The sequence below is a fragment of the Curcuma longa genome, chromosome 6 (genome assembly GCF_044706935.1).
Source record: "Curcuma longa cultivar G26 ecotype Majalengka, Jawa Barat chromosome 6, ITB_CL_G26_1.1, whole genome shotgun sequence".
Classification (NCBI taxonomy): Eukaryota; Viridiplantae; Streptophyta; class Magnoliopsida; order Zingiberales; family Zingiberaceae; genus Curcuma; species Curcuma longa.
In genome coordinates this window covers 1,829,524-1,842,574 of record NC_133866.1, presented here as the reverse complement: position 1 = coordinate 1,842,574, position 13,051 = coordinate 1,829,524, and the positions used below count along the sequence as shown (strand labels likewise).

General features: G+C 33.5%; 1 protein-coding gene across 3 annotated transcripts in view; it reads right to left on the bottom strand.

Annotated features, from left to right (window-relative positions):
• LOC141830770 (uncharacterized) overlaps positions 1-13,051 on the bottom strand; it is a 64,423-nt gene extending 51,372 nt beyond the window's left edge. For all 3 annotated transcript variants that reach the window (XM_074718194.1, XM_074718195.1, XM_074718196.1), the window contains exons 1-4: positions 12,873-13,051; positions 10,776-10,903; positions 9,312-9,396; positions 5,647-5,700 (exon numbers count right to left, since the gene is read on the bottom strand). In XM_074718194.1, coding sequence (XP_074574295.1) covers positions 5,647-5,700; positions 9,312-9,396; positions 10,776-10,903; positions 12,873-12,911 — 306 coding nt within the window. In that variant the 5' untranslated portion in view covers positions 12,912-13,051. The remainder of the gene's footprint in view (positions 1-5,646; positions 5,701-9,311; positions 9,397-10,775; positions 10,904-12,872) is intronic.

Sequence of the window (13,051 nt, the reverse complement as noted above, 5' to 3'; positions counted from 1 at the left end):
AGGAGTTTGACACAATCTCTCTCGATGTCGGTTTACTTCACAAAAATTAAAGCACTAAAAAAAACTTTGTCGATGTTAAATACCAAATGTTATGATAGTTAATTTTTTACGATTTAGATATATTTTTAAAAAAATTATAACTAATTAAGTTAAATAAAATTAATATTTTAAATTTTATGATCATTGGATGTTGATTAACTCCACCCATGACAAATTAACCCCGTCATGACCAATAACAAACCCAGATAAAGGAGAAGGGTTTCGTTAGGTTGTCGGCTAATGTTAAACTAAAGCATATGAATAGATCTATTAAACTATTATGTCAATGCTAGGTTGTTCCCCGGAAGAAACGCATTGCAGATCCAACTATAACGTCTCGACAAGGACTGCTACATCTCCAAAACTCAGATATAGTGATAAATATACAAGAGTTCGCGTTACAGGATCTGACTATAACGTATCGATATGAACCGTTATATCTCCATGAGAACTTGGATGTAGTGTTAAATAGATAAGAGTTCTCATACATAGGTTGGATAAGAACAAATATTATAGGAAAACTAATAATCTAAGAATTGAAATATGGAACACAGGAACCCTCACCAGTAAAGCAATGAAGGTAATAGATATGATGATTAATAAAAAAATTAATATTTTATGTGTACAAGAGATAAAATGGGTAGGTAAAAAGGTAAAGATGATAGAGAACTCAAGTTTTAAGTTATGATACATAGAAAAGAATAAAACAAGAAATAAAGTGGGTATTATTGTAAATAGTTCGTTAAAGGACAAAAGTTGTAGGAGTAGTTAGAAAGGAGGATAGAATTATATCCCTCAAGATAGTAATGAAGAAAAAAACTATGAACGTAATTAACATATATGCATCTTAAATAGAATTAGATGAAGATACCAAATCAATATTTTGGGACAATCAATATAAAGTATTATAAAATATTCCACCAAATGAAATGATTTTAATAGAAAACGATCTAAATGTGCATGTCGGAGTGAAAAATGAGAAATAGGAAAGGGTGCATAGGGGTTATGGATTTGAAAAAAAAATGAAAAAAGGAAAACTTATTAGATTTTATGATAGCATATGATCTTATATTAGCAAATACGGTTTTTAAGAAAAAAAATACTTGGTCACGTTCAAAAATGAGAATAATAAATCGCAAATTGATTTTCTTATGATTAGGAAAAAGGATAGAAAAATGTGTAAGAATTACAATGCCATCCTTAGAAAAAACTTAACTACCCAACATAGGTTAATAATGTTGGATATATGCCTCAAGAATAATATCAATAGAAAGAAAATATACATGACTCCTAAAATTGAGTGGTGGAAGTTAAAAGATAGGAAGCAAAATATATTTAAAGAGAAGATAAAAGTATTAGCATTAGATGAAATATACAGTGACTCTAATACGACATGAGATAAGATGGTATTAAAGTTTAAAATAATAACCAAGAGTGTACTCTATGAGTCAAAGGAGCATACACCACTAAGAAATCTTGATGGTGGAATGAGAAAGTACAGGAGAAAGTGAAAGAAAACGAACAGTCTATAAATAATTATATATTTTTAAGAACCAGAAAAACTTTAAAAAAATATACAACAGTCAAGAAAAAGGCTAAGAAAGTAGCGAATACAGCTAAGAATGAAACTTTTGAACGGTTATATCAAAAATTGGATACAAAAGAAGAAGAAAGAAACATTTATAGAATAGCTAAAGTGAGAGAGAGGAAGACAAGAGATCTTATCCAAATAAATGTATTAAAGATGAATACAATAGGGTACTAGTAAATGATGAAGAAATAAAAGAACGGTGGAAGAGGTATTTTCATTAACTTTTTAACAAAGATTTAAATGACCAACTTAATTTAGGTAATTTAAAAAGATTAAATGAGTATAAAAATTTAAATTTTTATCGTAAAATTTAAACTTCAAAAGTAGAACAAACTTTAAATAGGATGTAAAATGGAAAAATCATTAAACCAAATGATATTCCTATAGAGGTATGAAAGTACCTAAGGAAATAAAATATTAAATGACTTATAAAATTATCTAACATGATATTGAAAACGAAAAAGATGTCTGATCAATGAAGGACAAGTACTCTAGTTCCCTTGTATAAGAATAAGGGAGACATACAAAATTATGTAAACTATAAGGGTAGTAAACTAATGAGTCATGTCATGAAACTTTGGAAAAGAGTAATAGAAAAAAGATTAAGGAAAGAGATCACAGTGATCGAAAATCAATTTGAATTTATACTTGAAAAATCAACAATAGAAATTATACATATTCTTAAGTAACTAATTAAAACATATCGCGAGCAAAAACAAAATCTACACATGGTATTCATTGACTTAGAAAAAGCTTATAATAGTGTCTCAAAAGAAATTATATGGAGAATTCTAGAAAAGAGAGGTGTCAGCGTAGCATATATTGAACTAATTAAGGATATGTATGAGAAAGTAACGATCAGAGTAAAGACTTCAAGCAGATTAACTAAAACATTCCAATAAAGATAGGGTTATATTTTTTACACTAATCATGGACAAACTCACTGAACACATTTAATACACAGTACCGTTGTGTATGTTGTTTGCAAATGATATTGTTTTGGTAGATGAGACACGTAAAAAAGTAAACGGTAAACTGAATCTTGACGATAAATACTAAAAGTAAAAGATTTTAGGCTTAGTAGAGTAAAGACGAAAAATATGAAATTTAAGTTTAGTAATATTGGACGTAATGAGATAATTGTTAAGATAAGAGATAACGAGTTGTCTGGAATAGAGCTTTAAGTATTTAGAATCATTTTTATAAGACGATGGAGGGATTGAGAGATTTCTTACAAAGAAGCTACCTTTATACAATATATTTGAACCAGCATAGGATTAAGGAGTAAATATGTAAATGGAAAGAGATTACTTGTAACGTTTGTTATTCATCAATAATACACATAAAGGTAGAGGGGGCTACCTATTCCCCCTCAAATCTCAACAAATATTCAAGAATGTCCAACCCTTTGAAGAGAAACTAAAATTCCTAGTCAAGGCTTGTGCAATTTAGGGAAAGGACAATAGTATCTACATGATAAGGCTGTAGATATTTATAGTTTATGATAAATGAAAATAAAAAATACCATATTAAAATAGATGTAAGTTACATATACAGCAACGATACTTCTAACACAATAATAGACAAGATTAATTCCCACATTATTCACAAGACATTGTGTCAACTGCTCTAGAAGTTGGTAACTTATGATGGCCACTTATACAAATAGAAATCATGGTAGTGAAAGATTAGAATACTAGTTTTAACGTGCTTGACCTTCAAAGACTATGAAATGTATAGATCCAACTTCTTAGTAGCCTAGGGCTATGAAATGTAAAAAATCATTACCAACTAGTCCTACCTTCTAGTATCTAGTCCTACCTTCTAGATACGAGCTTGTCCTCATATAGCTAGCACATGTAAATTTCTTCCAATAGTTTAGGTGAAGTTTCCAACATCACATTTCTGTCAACCCAATTCCTTTGCCATGGCTCTAGAACTTCTATCTGTTGGGACTGGATGACGGAGCTAAAGGAGAGTGAATAGTGTTCAACATGCAAATGTGTTTCTAGAATACTTTTGCTCTCAATAGCAAGATCATAAAAACAATTAGTAGCGGAATTAAAGCATAAATACAATCAGACTTGTAAGATCTCAAACACATTGATTTAACGTGATTCAATAGCACCCAAGCTCCTACTCTATGACTTATGATCCGTCGGCGGATCACTCCTGTAAAGTCACTTTCTCCTTCTTGGATACCTTCCAAAGGTGGAGAAATCTCTTACAAGCACGAGCGATTACAAGATTATAAAAGAAATAAGCACAAGGAAGTTTAACCAACACTACTTCGCCGGCCTTGGAAGCTTCCACTACTGCTCCTTTTTTCGCTTTTAAATCCTTGCTATAAGACTGCATGTCACTCATAGTCAACTGGTCTATCGTCATCCCTCACGATCCAATTGTTATAATAGCTCCTTTCTACTTTCCACGTCGGCAAGCAATCAAGTGCTTAATCGACTTAACTACAAACAAAATCATTTAGTTCCTTAACTCCTTTGACCCAGTTAATTGTTCCTCAGTCGACTCAAATCCACATCGGTCGACTACTCCAAATTATAAATCCAAGTTTACCGCAACTTTGAATTTTGATTATTAGTTGAATCAACCACCAATCAACTAGTCAACCCCTTATATCCCAAAACCATTTAGGATATTGGGCTCCTAGTCGACTTGTATTAGAGCTCAATCGTCGACTAGTAACCCTGACTACAACCACTCCTAAGGTTGAGTCTATCTATGTTGAGTTCTACCCTCATCCTCATAGATATGAATCAGTCAACACTTAACTCAATGTCTTCCCCATTGCATCTTAACTTTACCTCTCGGTTAGGTTACTAGGTCCTTCAAATGTGCACGAGCCCAAAGCTCCTCCACATGCCATCCTTCAACCCTTCACCTATAAAGTCCTTTATTAGTTGTCGTCCTCACTGCTTTGATGCTGCTCGTCCTACAGTCTCTCAGTTTGCCTCAATGTTATCTAGCTGCCAACCTAGCCATTCAAGGTTATCACTCCAAAGCTACTCCAGTGTTGCTCCAACAGCACCTCACTATTCCTCATCCTACGGTCCCTTAGATAAATTGTACCATACTTTTCCGATCTCTTCAGACCTCCAAGTCACTAAGTGTACCGCCTTAGTCACGTTAAACCAATAAGCTCTATGTGTGTTCTTGCAAGTCGTCGCACACTCAAACACATATCATATACAACAGCAAGCCCTAATTTAAACCCTTTGCCCAAAAATCAAAATCCAAGGAGGCATGATTGCACCAACACTATCTATTTGCTCTAGAACACTAATAAGAAGAAAGAAAATGCAAAGATTCCCATCCAAATACATCAAAAAATCAAATAATTATCTACATGGCATTGTTCAATTAAAAATTGCCACTAGATCAAGTGGCATTTAGTTAGAGAATTTGTATTCATCTATTGAAAGTAGTTTATGTTTTTCATGCCACAAGAGTTCTCTTTTGATATTCTCTTGGCTTATTCTAATCTTCCCTATCCTTAACTACGAGTGTTCATGTCCTCTCGTTTGATCTTCTGTTGGCTTATTCTGATCTTCCTTATTCGTAACTACCAATGTCATGTCAGCAATTGCCCCACCAAAAGCACCTCAAGACCCTGGTGAGACTGTAAAGTGGATAGGACAAAATTCCAGCAATAAAGGATACACACCAACTAGACACAAATAATGACACTGAAAGTGGAGAAAAAAGTAAGGAAATAAGGTTCTAATGTGCTTCCTCCTTTTCGGAATTTACTTGCAGGAAACACCCTGGGCAAACAAGTAGTGCTCCACTGACCTTTGCACCCATTTCACAAAATTATCTTACTTAAAGCTTGAAAACCCAGATCTAAATAAAAAAAAACATTGCAGAATATGAGAAGGTACAAATCAACTACAAAATAGCATGTCAGAGTAATCCACAAGTGAAATGAGCTGCAAAGGAAATTAAAGCAATAATACGCTAGGCTACTGTGTATTTGGTACAATACAAGATTTCAGTACCTGAATTTCATTCTCAGTTGTAACACCAACAATAAACCCATGATTATGTAGAAACTGAAATGGAAATTATGCTTTGTGAGATTAAACAGAAAAGTACTGAAAGAAATTACACAAGAACAAACAAAAGGTAAAAACAAAGGTAGCCTAGAACAAGGCAGTTCTAACTTCCATCTCTATAAGCATAAATCAGCATGTGCCAAACACAATTCTGAAATGGAATAGGACCAAAAAATCTTCACATAGACAAATCATATGAGGGAGAAGGAAAATAAAGGCATCTCTCTTGTCCTTGTATGAAAATATTGTAAAATGTAAGATGGTTCCATCTTGACCATTAAAACCCTGGGGCAAAATACAGTTTACCCATTTCAGGTAGCTGAATCTCATTTTACCTTCTTAGAGATATTTTATGTCATCTTTGCCCATTCTACCTCAATGATGATCATCTTCGTTATTGGCCTAAGGGATCCTACCTTTAGCTATTTAATAGATTACATAAATAACTTCAAAAAATCCTTGATTAAGATAAATATTCACCACAAGCATGATCTACACAGTCCCCACCTTCTGCGTGTTGCTTGCTCACATGTTGCAATGCACCCACACACCTCTTCCATGCACAGGGCCAATGTTCATGCAACTCAAAGTAACTCCAATAATGCTCAACATTGTTGTACAACTCCAAGTGACAACCAAAGTGTTTGTCTCTCACATTGTCGGGATACAGTTAGACTCAGTCATGTCTGTTGGAGCATTCATACTCCCAAGCATGTAGCCTACATACACTTCAGATATTTTTAGCAAAAGTTTAAGTTAGAAAATATTGTAATCTCACTTGTGCGTCAAATGTGTAGGTGCAAGGTATTTCACATTTTTATTGCAAGAGAAATGGTTGATGTCCAAATGTGTTGAAGTCAAATGAGCATTTGGCAAAATGAAAAGTCCAACATTAGTAGAAGTCCAAATGGTTGATCAAATTAACTAAGACTTGCAACAAAATGGTTGATGATCCAAGTTAAGCTAGTCAACTAATCATTTAAATTCAAATTATTGTAATTGTTAAATAGGATTATGGTTTAAAGAAGTTGACATTTATAACTTGGAATCGACTATTGATGGTAAAACAGTCATTAGCAAAATAGTCAACTAATAACACATTCAGCAGCCAAACTGGTTGTGATCCAAGGAAATCGATCACAAGTTGATCTAGATCAATCGACTGATAGCACAAAATAATCGACTGATGCAACAATCTGCAAAAAATCAGTTGAGATCCAAGTGAATCCAACATGACTAATGGACCACGTCGAAGTGTGATCCAATTTATTCACTAAGTTGCAACAATCAACCAGTGACAAAGAATGATTTTTGTTGTAAGTGGAGTTGACTGAAGGGTAATCGGTAACATTATAATTGTTAACGGCATATGGTTTGAAGAAGTCAACATTTATTACCAATAGTCAGTTGATGATGGCACATCAATTGATTGGTGGAACAGTCGCTAAAAGATTCAATGAAACATAGATTTAGAATTGGATCAGATGACATGTTCAATAGATAAACAGATTATGATCCAAGGCAGTTGATCACTAGTTAATTTGGATCAATTAGTTAATAGCAGAGAACGGATGACTGATGACATAGTCCGCAAAAGAATGGATCAAGGTCCAAGTGAACCCAACGTGATCTAGTGGACTGTATCAAAGTTTGATTTAATTTAGTCGGCTGCAAGGCAGTTCAGAACCACGTAAATACCTACGTCTATGTTATTGTCTTTTCTTATTGCATTTGTTAATTTTACATAGCACTAACTTTCTAACCTATATCTTCATTGTGTTTTCAACTACAAAAGAATATTTCACACTTCCATTGTATTTTCGTCCTTAAAGGATATCTCATATTTTCATAGTTTTCAATGTTAAAAAAACATTTCAAATTGCCATTGTGTTTTCAACTTTAAAAGCATTTCTCATTTCCACTATGCAAACTCTTCAAAATCGCTTTATACTTTATAGTTTTCTATGCATTTTTTCAAAAAAAAAATGAAGTATTCAATTTCTGCTGCACTTAGTTCCTAGATAACTCTAATAAATTTTGAAACAGTTTTTTTTTGTTGTTGTTCAGTACTCCACACCCCCTTCCTCCCCCCTTACACCCCAAGTGCTTCTCAATCTAACAATATATTGTTTTCACTAGGCTTCCTCACACACAGCTATCTTGGTTGTGTTGGGTTCCTTGTGGCTGAAATACTCCTGCCCCTCCATCACCTCCAGGAGCTTCAAGTCAAGCAATTCTGCTTCCTTTGCATTCCTTGTGTATCTTTCCTCTACCTGATCCAACACACGATTGAGATCCAAATTTTTCCATGATGATTCTTCATGCCAACAGCAACCACAAACTTCAAATCTGACAGTCTCTCCTACATCTTCCACATCCAATGGCACCTCCAAGTCTAGATAAAGGCACCTTCAACCTTTAAATAATGTTTCATGCATCTACACAACCAGCAGTCTTCTCATCTTCTACTTTTAAATCTCTCCATTAGCATCTTTTTCTTTCTCCATCTCTTCTGACAGCTTGCTTTCATTTATTTGACCATAATATATATTTAAGAACTATAACACATGATCCTTCTAGATTCTCCTTCTAGCTTCTTTGTTTCTTTGATCTCCTCCTCTACCTACGATCAACACCAGTAAAGACCTGAACAAAAAAATCATCCAGTTTTCGGTTTGTTGCTTCTAACAAAGGATCAAGTTGTCCATCCATCTTTAGTGAAGACTTGAATAGAGGAAAAACCATGTTCTTGGTTAGCTATGTCCAACAAAAGGATGAGTGTGTCATCATTCTTTCCATAGGACTCTTAAACCATTACTTTTCCTTCATTCTATTGTGTGTTGCTATATGCATCGTTTAGGGAGAAACCCCCACAAGACATTTTCTCCTAAAAGTTCTTTATCCAAGCACTCCCTACAATTCATCCCAATTTCATTTCATCCTCTCTCAGTCTCTTTTTATCCTCTCTCTTGTCAATGTGATGGCTAGGTCCAAGGCCAAACGGATCATCTCCTACGTGCTCCATTAACTATTTTTAGGCTTTTTGTTTTGTGGTCATGTGAGTTTATGTTTTTCACAGGAGAACTTTTGTAGTTTATGTAGCAAGTTTGGAAATAGATAGTATATTAGGTTAATAGAGGTATTAGTATAGTTGATTCAATCCACAATAGTGTTTCATCTTTAGGTTTATATTGTGAGTCCTATATATACAAGGAATTGTTCCTTTATAATGCAATAGAATATTCCCATTCTCAAAATTTAATGAATAGGAGAGTTAAACCACCAAATAAGATCTACTAAAAAAGAATGATTATCATAATAAATTTCAGTAGGCCTAACCAAAAACATAATTACTAAGGTATCCCTAAGTAAATGTTCAATATAGATCTACTTCCAATAGAGGAAACATCATTTACCAAAAGTGAGACTTCAATTACTACATCTTTCTCCTCATCTCAGCATGTGAATAGGAAATGAGAATGTTCAGCATACAAGATAAATTAGGCTAATAATAGCGTGAAATTCATCCTATCCAATTCATCTTTAGAAAACAGGAGAATCTTGATTGAGAATTAACTCATTTAGAAATCGGGATGAGAGTTATTGACCTCTAAATACTTGTAAGGAACCTTCTTTGGAGATATCAGAAGGCATTCAATATTGTCTCCTCCAATAACTTTTATCCTACCATCCCTGCAATGAGACACAAGAAAACACAGTTATACATACATACATGCATACATGCATACATACATACATATATATATATATATATATATATATATATATATATATATATATATATATATATAGCAAAACTAAGGGTGCCTATGTTTAGGAAGAGCATTCCCAGCTTTCCATTTTTTTTTCTCAAGGAAAAGAATAATCCATTTTTTCTCAAGGAAAAGAATAATCCTCTGTCAAATGTTTGGTAGAACTTACTCCAAGAAAATGGTGCAATCAGAATCAAAGAATGAGTGAAAAACCTCAAAAAAAAAGTAACCCTTATTAAATAAAGCTTTCATCTTAAAGAGAAGTCAAACAGTAGTGACAAACATGTTCTTTTATTTTCTTTTTCTCTTACAGACTTATTTTTGGAAAGAAACTTAAAGCAAGTCTATTAGGCAGGAGAAAAAATATTTGATATCTGAAAAAAAAATGTGAAGCAAATGTGCACTTGCTACTAGTGCATAAAATACAGATTAATCAAAAGCAAATTCTTGAATAACAATTGATATATTTGATTGCCTATATAACAGTAAATAAAAAAAAAGGCTATTAATCTCAATCAATTAAGATCAATGGTGAATGATAGAGTACAAGGTCTAGGAAGACTTCAAATAACAAAAAGCAAAAAAGAAATGTGGCGACGTCCATTTCCCAGCCCAAATATTTGGACCTTATGGCTTGGCCTTGTTGTAAGCTATTAAGCAAAACAACTATTATAGTGCTTAGCTCTTACATAGTACATGTTAGTTGAAATTGATAGTCACAAGCAAGCTCTACTTATCATCCTGAGCATATAGTGATAGTGCACTCCTTGTCAAACTCGTTAGTGTTAGAATCGATAACTTAGCCAGCAAAAAGCAGGGAGCTAAAAGTTGTAGTACTTGGATTACTTGGTAAAGGTACTCAGACTTAGAACCACAACATGCATCATTCATTATCAAGCGAAGAGATATAAAGAACATATTTGAAAATATCTCAACTAATAAAAGTCGATGACTGTTACATGCTAAAGCATGGTCATTCTCATGACTACATGAACATAAAAAACAATAGTCAGGTATTCTGTTGGTCAATTATATTTAAATATACAATCACCTATCATTAGCCTACGATTTAAGCACTGTTTTTTCATCCATGTCTAAGAGAAAGAAATAAGAGAAAAATCTAAATTTTCAATGAGTACTGAACCAAGTAGAACTAGTGTTGGAGGAGACATTCAAAATTTTCTACTCGATAATTCCAAAATAACAAACCTGTAGATATCAAAATTGAGTTCTATCACATGAAAACATATGCTAGCAGTGATAAGTATATAATAGATGAAATAAAAGTATTGCACTTACAAGGTACCAATTGCCAATAGCCTTTGTACACGATCAAAAGCCAAGATACTAGTAGTATAAGGAATACCATAGTGGCTTGCAATTTGAAGATCGAGGCCACTTAACCTACATCTGTGCTCTTCTGTATGCTGTTTGAAGAAAATGAAACTATTTTCAATAAGTTTTTTGGGCTACTTCTAAATTCAAATAGCATATAGTCATTGTGTAATGAAGAACAAGCTGGAGTTCCCAACCAGCAAAAATAAACTAAAATTCTGACAGAATCATGTTTGACTTTTGAGGCTGAATCAAAGTTAAATTATAATTAATCTAGATAGTAATATAATTTTACACTCAAAACTTATAGGAGAATGCAAGGTATTGTCATCCATTGGTCAATTAATTGATATTGCAAGTAGGGGATGTTGATTGCTTTCAAACGAGTAAAGCTAGCATAATATGAATAATAGGCTCTAATTTACTTTAACTATCTTAGAGAGTTCAAAGTATCAAGCTGTGTCTCCCACGTATTTGGGATTAGATACATGATATGTCCATCTATTAAGACTTATTCAAGGCTAGTATTTATTTAATTATATTAACTAGATTTTTCATTGGTCTCTCTCTCACCCCTTACACCTTTAACTCTAATCAATTAGCTAGTTTAAATATAGATCTATAGATTACCTTTGAAAATTCTCATAACATCTTCAACTACTTTCTCATTATATATCACCTATTAGTGGTGTTGAAAGGAGGCTCCGCACCTATTGGTCTCACAAGAAAAGGTGTCCCAATATATATAAAAAAAAAATAGGTTTTTTCTACCAATTCAAAATTTTGAGATAAGTGGTTAGCCAATCTTAATATAGTATTGAAGTAAGAGGTCTAGGGTTCAAAACCTACATGTGTTAAAAAGAAGGCTTGTATCTCATGATGGGCATAAGAGAGTGAGTTGAAGCTAGGAGGCTCCATGCTCATTGGTCGCACATGCACAAATGTGGTAGTTCATTATAAATATAAATTGGACTATTTTCTAATAGCTCAAGCTCTTAGAATAAGTGGCTAGCCAATTAACTTTATATGGTATCAAAGCAAAAGGTTTGGATTCAAATCATACCATTGTCGAAAACAAAAGGTATGTAGCTCTTGAGTTATGATGGGTATGAGGCAGTGTGTTAAGCCTAGAGGCTCCAGCCCCATAGGTCCTACATAAAAAGTGCAGTAATCCATTGTATAAAATATGAATTGGCCTCTTTCCTAACAATTCAAGCTTTTGGGATAAATGGCCAATCAACTTTAACAATAGGTACACCAAAATGCCCTCAAATAATATTATCATATTATCTTTTTAAGCTATGTTGTGCATCCTATCTTAGAATTCTCATCTTTGTTACCTTAATTTTTCTATAGATTATTTTCTAAAAATTCAATAATATGATTATGACAATATTAAAACCACATAATGGGCCTATATGTGCCCACGACAATCATACAAGACTCCGGAAACCCTTCCCCATTCAATACTCACTTGTTGAACAATAAATTCAAGATATATAAAATTTCTTTCAAAAATTTTGTCTATCATCTTAGTTGTTCCCTTCCTCAATAAGATGATAATAGATAGTAAGGCATCAAACATACAACAAGAAGAGGAGATCATCTAATTAGCAAAAAAAATGGTAACTACAATGCCAAATGCATGACCAATTACCAGTAATCAAGCTTAGAATACTTTTAAAAAGAATATTATCGTAAGTGGTGGATATACTCTAAAATGTTATGTTACTTTTTCTACCATTGTTCCACAAAATAATCAAAATTCTAGCTTAAATATCTGAATCAGTTCCGACAACACAAATTGTTAGATTCGTTGTCCTTTGTTTGACCTAGAGCTAAAGCATTCAATAAAGAGATTTTTCTGCGTCAAAACGAAGAGAAGAAAGAGAATATCCTTCGACCAATAGATGACGAATTCGTGGATTGATCATAATGGGGAAAAGCAGGGAATAACATGCACCGTTACTTGTTTCGATCTAGATCTCCAGTGGAAATATTGATTGACGAGGAAAAAGGAAAAAGAGGAAAAGACACGATGAACAAGAAATCGTTGAATACCTGCTTCGTGATCTTGTCAAATAGGCGTTTAACAATCATATCGTTTAACGATCATACGCGAATCGCGATCTCAACCGTGGCGGATGCGCTTCGGTTGGAATTGAGGGTGCAGAGGAGGAGCTGGAGAAGGAATCCACCGAGCGGAGGCTCCGAGACCGGAAGGTCGTGCCGTCAAAGGA